The sequence below is a fragment of the Brachyistius frenatus genome, unplaced genomic scaffold, assembly GCF_029030835.1.
Source record: "Brachyistius frenatus isolate BFR_SWC_R1_liver_20210118 unplaced genomic scaffold, ASM2903083v1 Contig_11, whole genome shotgun sequence".
In the NCBI taxonomy this organism is placed as follows: domain Eukaryota; kingdom Metazoa; phylum Chordata; class Actinopteri; family Embiotocidae; genus Brachyistius; species Brachyistius frenatus.
Window position 1 is genome coordinate 156,147 of NW_027210610.1, and position 19,165 is coordinate 175,311.

At 40.6% G+C, this 19,165-nt stretch overlaps 1 protein-coding gene across 1 annotated transcript in view; it reads left to right on the plus strand.

The window, feature by feature from the left end:
- snx29 (sorting nexin 29) overlaps nucleotides 1-19,165 on the plus strand; it is a 147,606-nt gene that overhangs the window by 117,204 nt on the left and 11,237 nt on the right. Inside the window, exon 20 of the mRNA XM_069691296.1 lies at nucleotides 14,298-14,437. Within this exon, the coding sequence (XP_069547397.1) occupies nucleotides 14,298-14,437 (140 nt within the window). The remainder of the gene's footprint in view (nucleotides 1-14,297; nucleotides 14,438-19,165) is intronic.

A 19,165-nucleotide genomic window follows, 5' to 3' on the forward strand; every position in this document is an offset into this window, starting at 1 on the left:
TTCCAATCCACACACCGAACCTCTCACTTAAGCAGGCTATCTCTGTCCTGGTGAGCCCTCACCCTCTCTCTGTCACTCCTCTCTTCCTCCTTTTCATCCTGTTCTCCTCTGTGTCCCTCCAACCTTTGGAAAATAATTTGGTTCTGACCCCGATTCTCTGGCTAGTTGAATTTGATGCAACCGCAGCCAAAAGCTCTGGTCTGACTTCCCACCTTCAAAGACACTGCGCTTTCACGGTTAGAAACCGGACTGAATGCTGTGTTGCAGGCACGACGAGTGTGAGGAGAGGTAGAGAGAGAGAGAGAGAGAGAGAGTGTGTGTGTGTGTGTGTGTGTGTGTGTGTGTGTGTGTGTGTGTGTGTGTGTGTGTGTGTGTGTCTCTCTCTGCATGACCATGTGGGATCGTGTGGAAGTGCGAGCGTCTATCAAAGGCAGACACAGTTGGTGTCATCGTGTTCTGAAAAGCTCTCTGAAAGCCCATTACACTGCAGGTTTATGTGAATCATTGGTTTTCACCGTTTTCAGGAAGTTGGCCATCACTGCAGAGAAAAGCAGCCCTGGCTTTGTTACTCTGAAACCACATTTTAAAGCAGGAACTCCACATGTTGCTGGACAGAAAAACACAGTTCCTGTAAAGTCTTAATGAATACATCCGACAGCTCAACACCAACTCTCCTCTTTGTGATCAGTGGTTGACTCCCTCATATTGACCCCTCGAGTGTGATCGGTTGATCATATTTATTTGTCAGGGATCATGTCCAGATAGCATCAATCGTGGCTCAGATGGTAGAACGAGTTGCACACTAATCGAAAGGTTGGCAGTTCGATCCCCCACTCCTCCTATCCACATGCCAAAGGATCCATGGGCAAGACATTGAACCCAAAGTTGCTTCCGATTGTGTACCATTGGTGTGTGAATGTGTGTGTAAGTGTATGCCTGATGGTGAGCACCTTGCATGGCAGTTGAGCTCCATTAGTGTGTGAATTGGTGTTGCTGTGTTCCAAATGGCGTACTTGTGCACCACACAAGAGTGTTTATTTTTCACTAAAGCTGCTGGACAGAAGCCATCAGTGTGTTTATTGATTGTGTAAAAAAAGAGGACACAAAAACACATTAAATTCTGGGTAAAAGAATTAAAGCTGTAGATATTTTGGCTCAGGAGATATGTTGAACCAGATTCAGCTAGCAGCTCATTTCCACTTCAAATCTCTGGGCGAGTACACAAAACACGAGTACAACAAAAGCAACCAGTAGCACGCTACAGTAAATTGTCGCGTGTAGTCAGATGTGTAATACAATCATTCTGAATAACGTACATGAATAATGAAAGTCATATGACACCAGCCTTTCTCTCTCTGTTGTCTGTTTTATTTGAATTGCAATCATTATTTTCCTCCCACAATACGCGGCATTGCTTTTTTCCGAGACTTATTGTTTCGTGCTGTTCCCCTCTTTTCATGTCTTTTTTTTTTTTTTTTTACTCTCTGCACTCAAATCACCTTTACTTCTGTTTGCCAACATGATTTGTTTATTCTTATTTTGAATGAGGTGCCATTTTTATAAGACTCTTGAGAACTCGTTCCTGTACTGTTTGTCTTTGCTCTTCTCTTAACAGTTTCTATGACTTTACCAATATGCTGTACACACACTGGTGATGTTTGCCTCAGGTTGCACCGTGGACACCAGATTTCCTGTTGCATCTGCTTCCTCTGTCTTTATCTTTTATAGTCTTGCTCCGTGTCTTGTTGCATCTTTAACCCACGTTTCAGACCAGTTATATACGAGCAGGAAAGATAATGGTTTGAGTTAAAATGATAACTTGAACTGTGGTGTGTGTTAACGCTACTACTTCCATGAAGTTATTCAACCGTCATCATTGAAAAAAACAAAAACAAGACTCATAGTAGAAAACAAGAAGTGAACACCTCCCAACCCGTCTTCTTCTAACAGGGAAAAAAATAAATCCCATCACGCTATCAAGTTATTTTTCATTCACAAAAGGTGGGATGAAAACATTTTCCATGATAATTGAAAAATTATTGCAAACATGAAAAATGAAAATACTGCAACAAATTACAAACATGATTGAAATTTTTTTAATTGGCACTGTTTTGATGAGTCGAACTGCCTCGTGCTTTGCCTCGTATTATTCTTACCTATTGTAACTTTTCTATGGACAGTCACAGTTTTTTGATGAAGGTCTCGTCCCCTCATGAAGATAATGCTACGTAAACCATCTAAAGATTAAAATGTTTTGAATTGATTTAACAAGATGTGTATATATGCCGCAGATTTTTTACTTTTCATATTGTTTATATTATGAAGAACAAACTGCAAATTTAATCCAATTTAATAATGTGTTCAGTTCTCTAAAATTAGCTGCTGCAACCACAAAAGTTTTGGAAGAAAACGCTTGAGGCCGAACGTCCAGACTGAAACAAAATGAGGGAGCAGGTGGAGGGCTTTATAAAGTTTGAGGTAGTTTGTGTGTGTGTGTGTGTGTGTGTGTGTGTGTGTGTGTGTGTGTGTGTGTGTGTGTGTGTGTGTGTGCGCGCGTGCGCGCGTTCGTGCGTGTGTAAATCTTTACAAAGGTGTGTGTTTCTATGTGTGTACAACAGTGGTTTTAAGCCCCAGAAGTGAGTTTCTTCAGCATGGAGTGTGTATTTTGTATATTGCTGTGTATTTATTGTGTATGTGCGTGTCTGTGTGTGTGTGGTTGTGTTAGTAATCAGCAGGCCTGCCGTGCTGAGTTTCCCTGTTATTTCAGTCCACTCTGTTTGTTGCTGTATTTTTATTTTTTTGAGTACTTTGTGGTGTTGGCAGCAGTGGACCTTCTTCCTCAGGTGAAGTGGAGTGCAGTGCTGCTGTTGAAAAACCAGGGGGATGTTTATTTTGATATTTTACTCAAGCGGAAGTTGAAATTGTTCCAAATGTTGCTAAAAGGACTGGGTTAGAGATTTACAAAAGTAAAAGAAATAAGCAGATCCGGAAAAAAGTCCTGGGTTTGTTTCATTCAACCACCTGATACCTCCACCCATACACAGATTTTCCACCCTTTCTACTGCATCACATTACCGTTTTTCGACCCACCTCGTCACTGCGCACAGGATGTAAGGTACTAACAGCTGTGACAAATCGGCTGTGGCTGGTTGATCAGTTCTGCAGAAATTTTTGCCCGTTCCTGCATACAGAACAGCTTTAACTTTGAGATGGTGGTGGGTTTCCTCACATGAACTGCACGCTTCAGGTCCTTAGACAGCATTTATATTTGATTGAGGTCAGGACTGTGACTTGTTTATTGCGTAATATTTAGCAAACTTCAGACGGGCAGAAATATTCTTTTTGGTGAGGAGTGTCTTTCTCCTCGCAACACTGCCATTGTTGTTCATTGTTCTCTTGACGGTGGACGTTAACATTTCCCAATGTGAGAGGCCTTTAGTTACTTAGAAGTTACCCTGGGTTACTTTGTGACCTTTTTTCACACCATGCTATTGGAGTAATCTTTGTTGGTCTCTTGGGGAGGGAATCATACACAATCTGTCTGACTGTGTATTGTTGGAGTCCAAACTCTCTTTAAAGGGGATTTTGTAACTTTTTCCAGCCTGATGAGCATCAACAGCTCTTTTTCTGACATCCTCAAAAATCCTCGTGCCATGATCTACTTCCACATGACCCGTGTTGTAAAGCTCAGACTTTGATAGATTCCTGTTCTTTAAATAAAACATGGCGCCTACTCACACCTGATTATCATCCCATTGATTGAACACACCTGACTTCAGTTTCACCTTCAGATTAACTGTTAATCCTGGAGGTTAACATACTTCAGCTGCTCACAGATATATAAATACATAATTTACCAAGTATAAAAAATTAAACCATTTGTAAAAAGATGTTCTCTTTGTCCAATTTATTGGCTTGCGTAAAAAATATGATGATGTTTTAGCACATATTTATGCAGAAATTCTGAAAATATAGAAAATTGTGGAGGGCTCACAAACTTCCAAGCACTGTAATGTAAGTTTCATATTGAACAACATCTAAACGATACCAATATATTTGCGAACAGATTTAAAACAGCAGAAAGCACAGAAGCCTCAAAAGGTACATTCACACAGAAGATCAGGCATATATATATACATATATATATATATATATATATATATATATATATAGGTGCTCAATTTGGATTAAAACCTGAGTTGATAAAAGCTGTTGTTGTGTTGAGTCCTTCTTCCTTTCTGTCCATCTGTCTCTGTTATTTTCTGCCCTTCATGTTTGTAATAGTTTTCTCATCTCTGGCTCTGTTTTTGCTGCAGTCTATCTTTTAGTCTTTTCACTGCTTTCATCCATTACAAAGAGGCACTTTGCAAATCCAAAGCTGACTTTGACACACACACACACACACACACACACACACACACACACACACACACACACACACACACACACACACACACACACACACACACACACACACACACACACACACACACACACACACACACACGGTCTCTCACTATTATATGCGGCTAATGATGGAAAAATGTTAATGTTAGGAATGGGTTACTTGGTGCGATGAGAGAGGGAAAGACCTTCAAAAGCTTTTTAACTGCACCGTGAAGATCTGTTCCGCTGTGGTTCGCACTGGTGAGGATGAAACACATCAGCTGTCAGTGGAGATCAGGTAGTAGGGGAAATATGCACACACACACACCCCTCACTAACTGTATTACATGCCAAGGACTCTCAGTTTTATGCCTGTTAACACACACACACACACGCACACACACACACACACACACACACACACACACACACACACACACACACACGTTAGAGAGATTATCTACGCTGACACTTGACTGACTTCTCAGGCCGTTTTCATGCGCTGTGATTGGTGTTAATCTCCAGTCCGGTGGGGACTCACCACCACCACAACACGGGAGCTCCATGTGAAAGTGAAACAGTTAGGCTCACGTGTAGCAGCGCTCCGCGTGCGTCACACGTTACATCTGACGAGACTTTAACTAATACGACACAATTACCTATCTGTGTGTTGTTTTTGGTGTATGTTAAGGGCTTGGCTCTAACTTTGTCCTGTCCGGGACCTTTTACATCAAACTATGCTGTCATATAGTAACTTTTTTTTTTTTTATAGCATAATGAAGGGATGTTTGTTTCCACTCAACGTGTATGTCATTTGTACATGCTGTGGCTGTACTGGTCTGTAAATACAAAGTTTTAGAGAGTTTGTGTTGTTGTGTGTGAAGACTTTTATCATCTAACGTTTGCATTCATATTTCAGTCACCTAGGCCCTGTGTCCATCGTGGCGTTTTTTTCCCATCTGAAAATGCCAGTTGCTCTTCTGAAAACACCCAGCTGGAAGCACTTCAGAGTCGAAGCGTTTTTTTCAGCAGAGATGCTTTGGTTGCTATGATACCGAATATCTGCAAAACTAACAGTTAATTTATGCGTTGTGAGTGCCTTATGTCCCAGATAGTTTGTGTTATCAACAAGTACCGAGTGTCAAAATGTACCTGTTTTCGCTCTCGCTCTCTGGATGACATGGATAAATTCTCCTCCATTGTTTTTCAGCATGTTAGATGATGGCAGGTCTTTGTGGAATTTGCCCCACTCCTCCTTCACTGTGATTGTACAGCGGGGTAAAAAGAAATAGTGATGATCTCAATGCTACACGGTCTTCGTATTAACAACTATTTAATATATTTGATGCAATTAGGGAAAAATACTTGAGTGGCCTTTACAACCATTTTCCTTCAACTTGCCCCCAGTTTCCAGGTCAAGCTGCAGTGACATTTGACACGATTGAAGATGATTGTGAGCTAGAGTATTTGCATTTTTACTTTTGCTTAAGTGAAAACTAAACCATTTATTTCAAGCTTGAATTGACACTGACACTTTATTTTAGCCAGTTTCAAAATCTTTTCCTTAAACTTAGATCCACTCTCTGTACCCTTCTAGTTCCTCGCTGCAGATGGGTGATTATTCTCAGATGTATTCACATTATCACTTGAAAGATTCAAAGAAATAGGAGGAGGTCACTTAATAAATGTGTTTCTTTCTTGACTTTAAGGAAATAAAGTAGGTACGTGTTATAAATTTGATAAATTTGAGCTCAAGTTCATGATGTAACCTCAAATCTCTGCTTCAATGAGGTCACAGTGATTCACCAAATTTCAGGATGGATGTTACCTTGAGTTCACTTTGAACAGTGAGGCTAAATAATGTGAAACCTGATATTACATTCTGGAGAAGATTATTACATTTTTAAGTTGCACAACTCCAGCTCAAGGACGGTTTAATTAAAATGTTTTTGGTTTGTGTGCTTGCCCGTTGAGAGCCATAACACTCACTTACTGTCAGGTTGAATGTGGGACAGAAGCAGGACGAGAACATGGACCCGCATGTGCTGGAATATGACCTCAATCCGAATAAACTGGCTCATTTTCAGACTCATTTTGTTTGAAGCATGAAATTAGCAATCATGTCAATGTAAATACTGTTGAGGGCATTGCCATTTGGAGTTATTTCAGTTGGAAAATAAAGAAGTTGGCTCTTGTTACAACAGCCACTGGCAGTGTTGACCCATGGCAGCAGTAGCTGAGGTCCCATGAGGTCTCCACAGCATCCAGACCGAGCCTCACTTCTGCATCTGTGTCTCTTCAGTGCTGTTAATGAGCTAATGAGACTCTCCCTCTCTGCATCGGCAAACGCTTTAGGCGAGACTGTCCAGCTGTGTAACCTCATAATCCTGATGATGTTACACACTCAGATGCACACCCGCTGCCCGTGACATCTCTTAACCAGCTGATTTGTCCGGGGCCGGGCCAGGCGTCCGGGCTAAATGTTCCCGAGTCGAGCCTGTCAAATCCCTCCTGACGCTAACGTTGAGACAGCGAGGGGGTCACAGTGATGACATCCAAGCTCCGTTGTTGTCAGAACCCAGAGTCCAGCTGTCAGGTCTTCCCACTGACCGCTCCCCCGTTCTGATCTTGTGTCCTTCGTCCACAGGAGCCTGCCGTTCGTCTTTGTTCTCCTCCCTCAACAACTTCTCTCCTTTGCCCACTTGTATCGCTGCCTCTCGTCCTGGTCACACAGGTCACTCAGCTTTGATAAAATCACTTCTTTCTTGGTGCAGCTTTTATCTCTTTTTTTCATTCAAGTCGGTGATGAATGGAGACTTTCTGATTTTTGTTTTCCTGGAGTAAAGAGGTGACTGGTCTTTTTTCTGCAGTTGTGACGAGGGACGGGGATCAAAATTCGGTACCAAAGCGGCGCCGAGCACCGTTTAAATGAACTCCAACGTTAACCATTCTGATAAAAATAATCGTTGAATCTTCTCATATATTCTTATGTTATGTGTTTATCTTGGAAAAATCAACCTTTATAATAGAAATCTGCCAAACTGCAACTGCAGCCATGATTAATTAATTACAACCCTTTTGAACCATGCGTTTTACTTTACGTTTATATTTTCCAATGTTAACTTGCAAAAGTGGATTCTAGCGTCTCTTTCCCGTCGGTTTGTTTGTTTCTCTGTGCAGTTTTGTTCTTTTTTGTTTTTTTGGACAGGTATCTCTGGCACTGGAGCTGCATGTTTCTGGTCTGCAGTTACTGCTTCCACCAATTGTTCATTGTCTTTTCTTTCTCCCGTCACCCCGTCAATCGAGGCAGATGGCTGCCCACCTCTGAGCCTCTTTTGAGGTTTTCTTCCAGCTATCGCTCACGTGGGAACTGTTGAATTGTTGGGTTCTTCTCTGTATTGTTTCAAGGTTCTGTGATGAGGACGTTTACAATTTTAAGTGCCTTCAGACAACTTATAAGTAGAAGTGAAATGAATTGATTTGGTCACCTCCTAAATGAACTTACACCATTAAGCTTAAAGCTTTACAGTCGATACTCTAGGTGTTAATCTGGGTGTCGCTGGGTTTTGGGATCGTCTCTCTCCCTCTCAACCCTCGACTTGTGATTGAACCTATTAAGATTGACATTTAGGTTTATACTGTGTGTCACTGCTGACAAAATGTCAGCCATTCATGAGCAATTATGTAATATTTAAAATCACACAGGATATTATTTACATGAGGGAGTAAAGGCGAGATGAAAACAATGATTAAAATAATTAATTCTAGCCATTTGTTTCAGTTGAACTTACATCAGTGGCATTGGCGTTGTTTATTTTGCAATTTGTAGTTACACATTATGTAAGTGTCCTGAAAGGTAATCATACCAGAAAAAAGCTGCCACTTACACAAGCAGCTCTCGCCCTTGGCAGTCGCCTCATCTGAACATACAAAGAGAGGGAGAGGAGTGCCAAGGCTGCCCTGATTAATTCATCACAAACTACGAAGTGAATTATTAACCAGCCTTAGTATGTTGTGCTCACATATTATGCAATATACATGTTTTATGCTTTTAATTACAACAAGGAGACATTGTGGCGGTCTTGTATGAGCATTCCTGAATTGCCTGTGATGTTTTATGCATGTCCCGGGCCCGCAGCTTGGTGTTTAAACACAGCGTTGAGAGAGCAGCCTCTTCAGACCCGCTTGCGGTCCAGTGTGGGCTGACTTGGTGGAAAGTGTTGACCTTGTTCTGTTGCCAGCGTGCACTGATGCCGTCCATTCTCATTTAATTCAAGTGGACTGCAGGTTAAATTGGACCTCAGGTTGATGCTCCTGTTTAATGTTTTGACCAAGGAGATTCTTTTTTGAATTTTTACTTTTTATTTCAGCTGCATATGTGGTGCTAAGAAAACTGTCTCCAGGAAGTACCGCACACGCATCGAGGGTCGGATTTACATTCTGAGGAGCATTTTGTTAAATTTTTTGCTTGGATATAACAAGTATCTGAATTGCTAAGACAGCAGCTTATTACGCAAACAGCAGGTTTGGCCTGAGATCACAAGAAGTCCTCAGCCATCCTTCTTCTCTTTTCTACCAGAAATAAGAAAAAAAAAAAAGAAAAAAAAAAGCCACAGCCGGAGGAATATATTCCACTGTAAACACAAATTCATGATTGTCAGGCCCGATCGAAGTTTTAGTCAAAAGCTTTGATTTTATTGTGGGGGGGGGGGGGGGGTCTACTGTAGCGTGTCCTTCAGATGTTCTGTTTGGAGTTTATTTTTTTTCATTCTCAAGACTTGAATGGTGAAAAGCTGGCAGCAAATTCACTGAGCAGTTGTGGAGGCCATGGCGCATATGTGACTGCTTTCCGCTTCTCTTTCATTGACAGCTCCCCTCTTATCGGCTCACTCTGGGCACTGACATTTAGTTGTGTGTCTGGGTATGTGTATATATGTGTGTGTGTGTGTGTGTGTACTGTATATATATAAGCAGTTTTTTCATGCTGTCGTTACATGACCATTTCATGATCCCATATTGTGGTACATTTGGTTCACATAACCACATGAGGAAACAGGCTGCCGATAAGCGAGCATGCAGAAATGCGTCTTATCTTGAAGCCAAAATCCTCAACAGACTGTATGCGACATGTCGAGGTGAGCGGAGCAACGATGGACATTTGAGCAAGTCCTTAAATCATCCATAGCTCCCTTTAAAAGGCTGTGACTATAGAAGCAGAGATGAAAAAAAGGGTTTAAAGTTTTGCCATGAAGATGACGTAATAACCAAAAGAAATGAGCCGATAGTGCTATTTGCCTTTAAACAATCTTCACAATGCGTTCTTTCAGCTATCGTATCATTTGTTTGAAGAAAATAAACATAATTTTTGTTATTTACAGCTCATAAAGTAGCATGTAAATTTAATCTGGTTTCCAAAGTATTTGTCCTGCTGCTCTGAATATTTATATTAAAATCAATATAATGAAATAATTTACGGTTTAATCCTATAAAATACATGATTTAAAGGAAGCTTAACCTCTCACACCATACTGCATAAATTCCACTTGGTTCAGAAGCTGAGATACTTATCCTCACTGGGTTTTTTTTCTTCATTGTACAGTAATTGGATCCAGCTAAGCTACTGCCTCATTTAATCAGGTCGACTCCATGTCAGATTATCAACTTGTTTTTTCATTTACAGGTAGGAGAAAGTTAGTTTTAGCTTTAGCTTCAGCTAACTGTGGCTATCATGGTGACTAGCTTTCTTTGAATATGACTCTCTCGCTCCAGTGTTTTTTTTTTTCACTACAGCATATTGTGCAGTAAATGTGAAGTTTCTGTAGGAGTGAACAGGGCAGCCTGACCAGGGATATAAAGCCTGGATCTGTTAACCACACAACCAGAGTGCACCGACTGCATTTTAGCCTGTTTTGGGAATATGTTTTGTCGCTACATCAAATTTTTATAGCTGATGTCAGATTTCTATAGCTTAATCATTTCTTATCTGATAAAGCAGATAACATAAACACACTGGGAGTCAGATGTTACAGCCTCCAAAGAAATATGAATAAAAACAAAATGTGAAGATTTGCAAATCATGTAAACCCATATTTGATTGAAAATAGGCCAAAGACAACATATCGAATGTAGAAACTGAGAAATGTATGTGCTTATTTTCAATTTGATTGCAGCAACACATCTCAAAACTGTTGGGACAGAGGCGTGTTGACCACTGTGCTGCACTTCTTTTAACAACACTCACACATCAGTGCAGCCTGAGATGCTCTTTTTTTAATTTTTTTTTTATATCCAATCATGTTACTGACCTGTTACCTTATTAAGATGTTCGACCAGATGGTTTTTTTTTTAACATTACACAATTTTTCCAGTCTTTTGTTGCCCCTGTCCCAACTTTTTGCCTCCTGCCATCAGATTTTAAATGAGCATATTTAATTTTCCTTTGATATGTTGTCTTCTGACTTTTTTGGAAACGGGATTGTATTTCAGTTTTGATTAAACATATAGTTACGGCTTTCGTAGGGCAGTATAGCTTCCTGTGTGTCTTATCAAGCTCCTGTAAAAGACAGAAATAGGCCATGAGAAGCTCTAACAAAGCCTCGCTCACCTTCATGTTTATATGTGCCTTTATGGTGAATAAAAATAGGCTTATTTAGGCTTCTTGTCATATGAGTAGAGTCAGATGGAAAAGGAAACAGGGGGAGGGAGCTCGGAGGGAGCGGCGTCGAGATAGCTTGATGTAAACAGACGGATGTAAGAGGACAGGATCCGCCTTGTACCAGCATCAGTATGCCACAGTAGTTTCTGCTCTGCCCTCGTGTTCCTCTCTGCAAACAGGAGACAGCACCTGGACTCCTCAGCCCTCGTTACTGTCTCCAACCAGAGGATGAATCTGTCATGATGTCCATTAGTATTATTACAGCTCTGACATCCGTGAAAGCAGTCAGGGTGTCCCTTATTGTGTTGACAGAGCACGGAACGCACGCTGGCATGCACAGCCTAATCTGACACATCAGATTTACCCATTCCTGTCCCGTCTGTTTTAACCTGCATGCAGCAGAGTTGAGTTATCCACTCCTACTCTCCTAAACTTACATACTTATCCACTGCTCGGGGCCACAATCAACCTTTTATCGCCTGGCTCGTTTTAAAAGTTCTCTCTGGACACTGCGCTACGTGTCATTTACTGACTATTTTGTAAGCTCAGAGGGGCAAAATGTAAAAATTTACATCATAAATGTGCAGCCAGAGGCAGTGGATGTGCCTCTGTAAACGGATTGTTGAAATTGTTGTCATAACATTTTCCACTTGTTATACACAGCTTTGTTTGGGTACACAGTGATTCTCACACAGTTACTGACTCAGCACCATGCTAATCTTGTATTTTAGTGATCTAAGCGCAAGATCTAAAGCTCATGATGTAAGCGCATTTAGGACGTGTCCAAATTCACTTTTTCTTGGTTAACTGTGGATAATATGAGCGCAAAGCAAAGTTCATGGTTCAAAAGGGTTGTACGTAGTCTTTGAATTAATCATAGGTGGGTTTGTCTCATACATGTTTGTGCTGCTGCTGCTGTGCATCCCTGTGTGTGTAGCAAGCATTCTGCTTCCATCTATAATGCACCCTTAAAATAACAGTAGAAGTCTCTGCTTTTGATTAAAGATCCGTTTTTTGTCGGTCAATCGCGTTTCATATCAGATTTTTTTTTTTAAATACGCATGTTCCTGTATTTGATCTCTTTTAAAGTCATTTTGTCACCCATGCCGCAATACGTTTTCAAACTATGGTCAGTAAAGTCTTTTTTATTTCTAAAGCTACGTCAGGCATGTAAGGGAAAATAGCAGGTCACTTTTTGAAAACAAAAGTAAAAATGTCTCATGTTAGTAATTTATTAACCAGCAGTAGGTTCACTGCAACTGTTTATTAACGAATTTGAACCTGTATTAGCTATCTATTATCAAGGCTTTCATTTTGTATTGTTTGTTTTGAAATTAGCAGTTATCACCTGCAGTATTTGTTTTTAAGTGTCCCTTTATTTTTCCCTTGATTGCATATCCAGCCTTGATACTACAAACACTCAATTCTTCTTGTACAAAACAACCAAATGTGCATTTTAAGGCAAAACAATTAAATTCACATGAGTTTTGGGATTTTAGATCAGAAGAAAAGCAGTAATTTAGAAAAAACAAGAAAATGTTGGCCCTCTACAACGGCTGTTTGTTCCAGTCCTGAGCACCAGAGAGTAAAACGGAGCATTGCCCAGGCTTTGTTCTGAGCCTTGCTGGATGCTGATTAGCCATGCTCGCGCCGGCCATGTGGCTCTGCGCCTCTGCCTCCAGAATCGCTCAGTGGAAGCAGATCTGAATGCTCAGATGAGTGTGCATCTTCAGCATCAGAAGTGACAAATAAACACAAATATTAAATGCGTTAATAAAAAGCTTTAATTTTTGTGCGTGACTTGTCGTAGGAGATTTGCCGGGCTTCGAGGGCCTGGTCAGTGGCAGCGTGACAATTCAAAGTGTTTCTTGCACACCGATGAGATTTTATCTTTCCTGAGTCACAGGTTTTTAAGTCACAATACACAACTGTTTGTCAGACATGGTTTCTTCACTTTGACCACACTTCGATCTGTCACCCATCTATGTGGCCTCCAACTTAGATTACATCATTTGGTCAGTGGCCGAGAGAAGCAGTGCTGACACAACCAACAACTCTGCACAACTGTAAATGAACACAACCAAACTCACAGCGGTAAAAGTTGTATTATTTTAACACTACCTTTATTTGCTTGCCTTTGGTTTTATCATGTACTCTGCCATCATTTCTGTTTTTATTGTGACTGCTGGCCTCATTGAATGCCCTCAGTCCAGTTAACTACTGGCATTGGTATTTTACAACGTAAAGATGTCTTAAACATTTCAATAAATCCAATCTTAGCAAAATCAGGGGTGTAGAGCCTGAACACAACCAATATTTAAAGAATATTAATCTTTTCTACAACTTGGGTTTTATTTTTATTGTATTTTTATACCCAAACAAAAGGGGTAGTGTGATCAGACAACTTTTGGCAAGTCCCCAGGTGAGGGGCCAGTCCTGTAAATGCAGTGTATCACTGAGTGAGTGACTGAGTGATCAAAGTTACATCATCAGTTGATCAAATGCCACGACTTCTTGTATCCTGCAAAGAAAACCCAGCCGCCATTTGCGATCTTATTCTTTCAGTCATTACCCAGAGTTCATAGGGGAGGGGCAGGGATGTAGACCGACTGGTAAATGAAGAGCTTTGCCTCACGGCTCAGCTCCTTCTTCACCATTACAGTCCGGTACATCGGACACATTACTGCTGCTGCTTCTCCCAGCCTAATGACATGAAAAGCCCTCGAGAGTTTCAAACACAGTCTGGTCAGATACTAAGTTTACAGTAGCCAGATTTAAACAGGTAAAGAAGAAAGGTAAAACTATTACCCAAAATTTAAACATTGTTTAACCTGCTGTACATACTGTATATATGTTGTTGTACACATGCGGTTTCCACTCTACTCTGCTAAACTCCTGAGGGAAAAATCTGGCCAATACTCAATAACTTTGTCTTGTTTGCTGTGAGTGTGTTGAGCTTTTTCTCTAAAACAGCTGGGGCTGCTGCCAAAAAAATTATTTCACGAGTGTGCCAGAAAACCAAAACAAAAAGCTGAAAAAAAGCAGTCTGGAGCTGAAGGGAACTGTAATTCTCTGTGGGTTCATCGTTAAAAGCAACTCCTTTTGAATTTCACGTAGTCAAGCAATTTATGTTTCATATACAAAATATTGATTAGAGCAAATTCAAACATTTTATGTTTTCAGCTTTAACCTGAGCATTTATTTATAACTAACTCTTTCTTCTGTCTCTGCTCTGTTTGGCTCTCTCTGTCTGCAGGATGCCAAGTTTGTGGAGGAGAGAAGGAAGCAGCTGCAGGGCTACCTTCGCATGGTGATGAACAAACTGATGCAGGCGCTGCCGGAGTTCACCGCCCGCCCCACCAAAGAGACTCTGCTGTCTCTGCTGCCTTTCTGTCTGTGAGTGGACACACGCAGGCATGTTCTATATCGAATGATCGCTTTCATCTGAGCTTGTTGGAGACGTGTGCGTAGGTGAGACAGATTCAGGAAAAGGATTGCCAGCACATGTGTGCGCGTGCAGAGGTCTGTCTGTGAAAGTTTGCTGCAGTGTTACAGGAAGTGGAGCGGTGGAATCTGAACAGAGGCAGTCAGGTAACGTGGAAGGAGAGAAATACAAATATCTTTGCAGCTTTGAATGTGGGTTTTAGCTGGGTTTTTTTTTGTCCACAGTGAACTCAAATACAGTGATATCCACATTATTTACTTCATTAAAAATGCAGAAATCTAATTGTTTGTGTACACAACATCTAAAAAGAGAAATACTGCCTGTCATCTTTTGGCATTACTTTGTGTGTATTATACCAATTTAATCTACAACATGTTCAGGAAGAATTAGCTGTCACCACTGTTGTGGTTGTAGTTGTCGCAGGATACAAACGGGGAGGATTAATGTCATTGGAAATGCCAAATCCCTTGTAAACAAACTTCCCCTGCCTTTTACGCTCACATTCACACATACAGTTCAGTACAACGTATATGTTCGAACCCTCTGACACACACACACACACACACACACACACACACACACACACACACACACACACACACACACACACACACACACACACACACACACACACACACACACACACACACACACACAGATTAGTACGTGTGAAAATGTATGTCTCTGCTACCCACCTACCAACCGGGCTCCATCTGAAAAATGAGACGTTCCACTCACTTCTTGTCAATATTCTCATCAGCTTCCAGTCACTTGGATCGGTCAGCATGCGAGACCTGTCACAGCATCTGACTGGGATGTCACTTCCTCTCCGGAGACGTCTTAGTCATCTGGCAAAATGCAACAACAACATATTCCATGTAGATGTCGGCTTTTCGCTGTTTGGTGTCGTTTAAAGCTGCTGTGTGAAGGAATCTTTTGTGATCAAGGCATTTTTCAGATAGTTTAATGCTGCATGTTTTTATTTTAAAAAAGAGCAGTTCTGTGAAAACAGGTTCGGTCTCAGTGTTGCTTTTAGCCCATTTATTTTTATGTCACCTAGCATGTTTCATTTGGCTCAAACAAACTGATTAGTTTGCTCATTTGGTGCAGTTGTTTTAGGCTGCTGAAAGCTGTGGTGCTGACCAAACACGGCTCGGCTGATATCTGAGCCTGTGGTGCCAAAAATATTGCATTTCATTGTGCGTACACAGATTGCGGGCTAGTTATGTGAACATGTCTTAGTTTTGGTTGTCTGATTGCAGCATCAGTTATTTTCAAGGTTTGGCGTTAATGACTTATTGTGAGCTACTTTCTACATGTTGAGTTTAGGGTGGAGGGTTGGGTCCCATGCTAAACCTTGGTACGGGCCCCTAGATGCTTAAGGCCGGCTCTGACAGGGATAGTAAATATGTTATTTTAGAAACAGCTAAACTTACCTGCTGCTTGTGGGAGCTGTTAAGGAAGTAATCACCAGCTATTTGCATAATTATCCAGTATTTGTCAACCATGGTAACCATGGTAACACACATGCACATCTGCATGTGGTTGAAGGGATTTTACAGGTACAATTAAACGGAGATGGGTTTTTTTTGGCCCGTCCTTCCTCCTCCAGTTTCAACGTTATTAATGTCAGATGAGGTCTGGTCGATGATGCTCATAATCAATATTGTCTCATGAGAGAAGATAACTCATAAGTTTCATTAGAGTGCAGCTGTCAGCAGTGGCAGGAAGAGGTTCTCTGAATTTGTATTCACGTCTGGGCTTACACTGATCCTGCAATTTCTGGAACATCACGGAATTATAAAAAGTCTATTCCAGACATGGACATTCAGGAGATTGGATAAATCTTTGGGCGGAGTCCGGGAATATCATTTTTGTCCGGGAATATGAGTTTTGTTTGTAGCATGTTTAAATTTTAGTTGCCATTTATAAAAAATATATTATTTCCATGAAGTCTTTTTATATATATTGTTATTGAACTTCCTCCTTTTGTCATCGTCTTGGCTTTTTCCTGTAGCTGCTTAACAAAGGAAAATAATCACTTCAATAGCTTTGGCTACAAGACGATGCCTTCAAAGATTCGGCGTTCAGATTAGACGACAGAAAAGTCAGATGTAAACTTGATAAAACTACTAAAATACGGGAGGAGCCCTTCACAGCCAAAAAAAAAAAACTGATCAGCACAAAGGCGGACTGTTTTTCACTTCATTATAGGTCATGGAAATTCAACGTTTTAGCCAGCGAAAGTCTGAAAATTTGACATTTGACTTGAGCTTTCCATTTACCTCTGACTGGCGGTCAGAATAGATTTTGCCTGCAGGTCCATGTAGCGCTGATGGTCGAGGACGACATCAATGAATCTGACCACTGAATGATAAGTCTTTTGCTCTTGGTCTGGAGTAACACTACCAATCCACAGATGATGAAGTGACCTCACATATTATGAAGGCAATTTTGTGTCTTTACTAAAAAAAAAGAAGTTTTGAAAGCATGTTTCTCACACTGCAATCAAAAATCAAGTTTCTAGGTAAAAATACATGAAACGAGAATACAATTATTTGGTTTGCAAACAAATTTGCTCTCAAAACTGGGTTTTTTGCATCATAAAAAAATATATATATATTTTCATGGCTTTAATTAAAATCATCAAAGAGCAAGCAAAGAGCATCAGTGCCATCATTAAAAAAAAAACTTACACACCTAATAAGTAGAGATGTTAAAATTGAGAGTAAGTCTCCGCAGGCAGTGCTCCATTAGATTCAGAATGGCCACGTAGGCCTGTAGAAATCTCCCAAACCCACACTGCTCATTATTAAATCTGCCCCGAGAGCCTTAATAATCACATCTCTCTGTCTCATATCGCCGACCTGAAATAGAAACCATTCTATTGAAGCGAACGACGTGAAATATTACAGTGTCAAGGCAGCAAATTCTGAGTGAGACTTCATGACTACTTTCTGCTGTTCCTCCTAAATATTCAGACTGGAGTTATATCTGTTCATACACAGTTACTGCATGTGTTTGTGATTGTGAATGGCTGCTTATGTGACATTTCCAATGAACAATTTCCAGCAACACGAGGTGAAGCGTTTAGTCTACCTAATACTTACTAGACTGTATTTAAAGTTGGCAATGAGTCAGATATACTATGAAAGCCTCGTATTCGGCTCACGAACCACATACATCCAGTTTCACTCCACTTTACTTGGACTTTAGGTAGAATAAATATTTCAACAATACTGTATGCACAAACATTTCTGTTTGAGACGTCAGCACTGTGAATATCAATAATCTATGGTGTCGGTTACTGTGATGACGATGAAGTGCCTTTATTATAATGTCTAATTACAGTCAAGCAAAAGTCTAAAGGACGGGACCTGTTCATTAAACGTGGTGATGATTTATGATTGTAAATCAAGTTTAAACTAGAGCCGGACAGATAGAGGATTTCTCGGGCTAATGCCGATATCGATATTAGGAAGAAAAAAAAATATACGCTATATCGGGTGAAATGTGGTTATCACTTGTGACAAAGATATGTAATGGAGGCAGAATATTTTACAGTTTCATGATAAACTTCATGGTCAAAATGACATCAGTTCACTGAAATAGTAAACTTCACTGACTGTCAGGATTACACATAAATACAAATGAAAAAAAAATAGAACCATTTCTAAATTACACCAAAGTATATTTATCTGAAGTATATTCTATTTAAAAAAAACTGTTTTCATATTGTACAACATATATGCTGATACTGATATACCTTTGATAGGCTGATATCCAGAGTGTAGTTATATCTGTGCATACACAGTTACAGTATATGTTTGAGATTTTGAATGGCTGCTTATGTGAAAGTTTCTATGAACAAAGTTTCTAGGAACACAGCAGGTTGAACATTGGCGTTAACAAATGCTCATGAGTCACTCAATATTAAGGGTCCAAACTCTTTGACCAGAAGGGACTCCTAGGAAAAGATTAGCGGGACAGCTGAGATGATGCAAACAGAAACAACAACAACAGGAGTACGCAGCAACATCATGAGCATCAGGTCATGTAACCTATGACTACAGTATGTCTGCCTGTGATGAAATGCAGCAGTGGCAGCTGATGTCTACTCCTGTCTACTTGTTGTAGATTGTAGTGACGCTGGATCAACCCAGATCAGCATATAATATTCCTGACCCGTGTGTTTGTTTAAAGGCACGGTGCTCCTCAGCAGAGGTCCTCCAGTGGTGTAATCATGTCTCACAGTTTAACGTGAGGTCTGTGACTTCCTGTGCAGGTGGCAGGATCAAACCTGTGCCACTCAAACATCTGCATTGAGGGATGAAAGCCTGAACAGTGTGGTCATTAACCCGGTGACGGGGGAGGTGGAGGAGCTGGTCGCTTGGCCTTAAATGAAAGCACACCATCCTCATTATCTGATCACAGTGTCAGACGAGAAACATTTCAGAGGTTCATATCTACACATCTGCTGTCTCCGATTATTTCCTTTTCCGCTGAACGAGACTGAATGTGTCTCTATTTCTTGGTGGCTGTTATTTGTCCTCTATTATCTGTGTGCATCCAATTATCCACTGGACGTCCATGATGTCATCAGATGTTATTGTTGGCAGATTTGTGATATCACTGCAAAGCCTTGATAAGGCTGCAGAGACTCAAACACAAGATGGCAG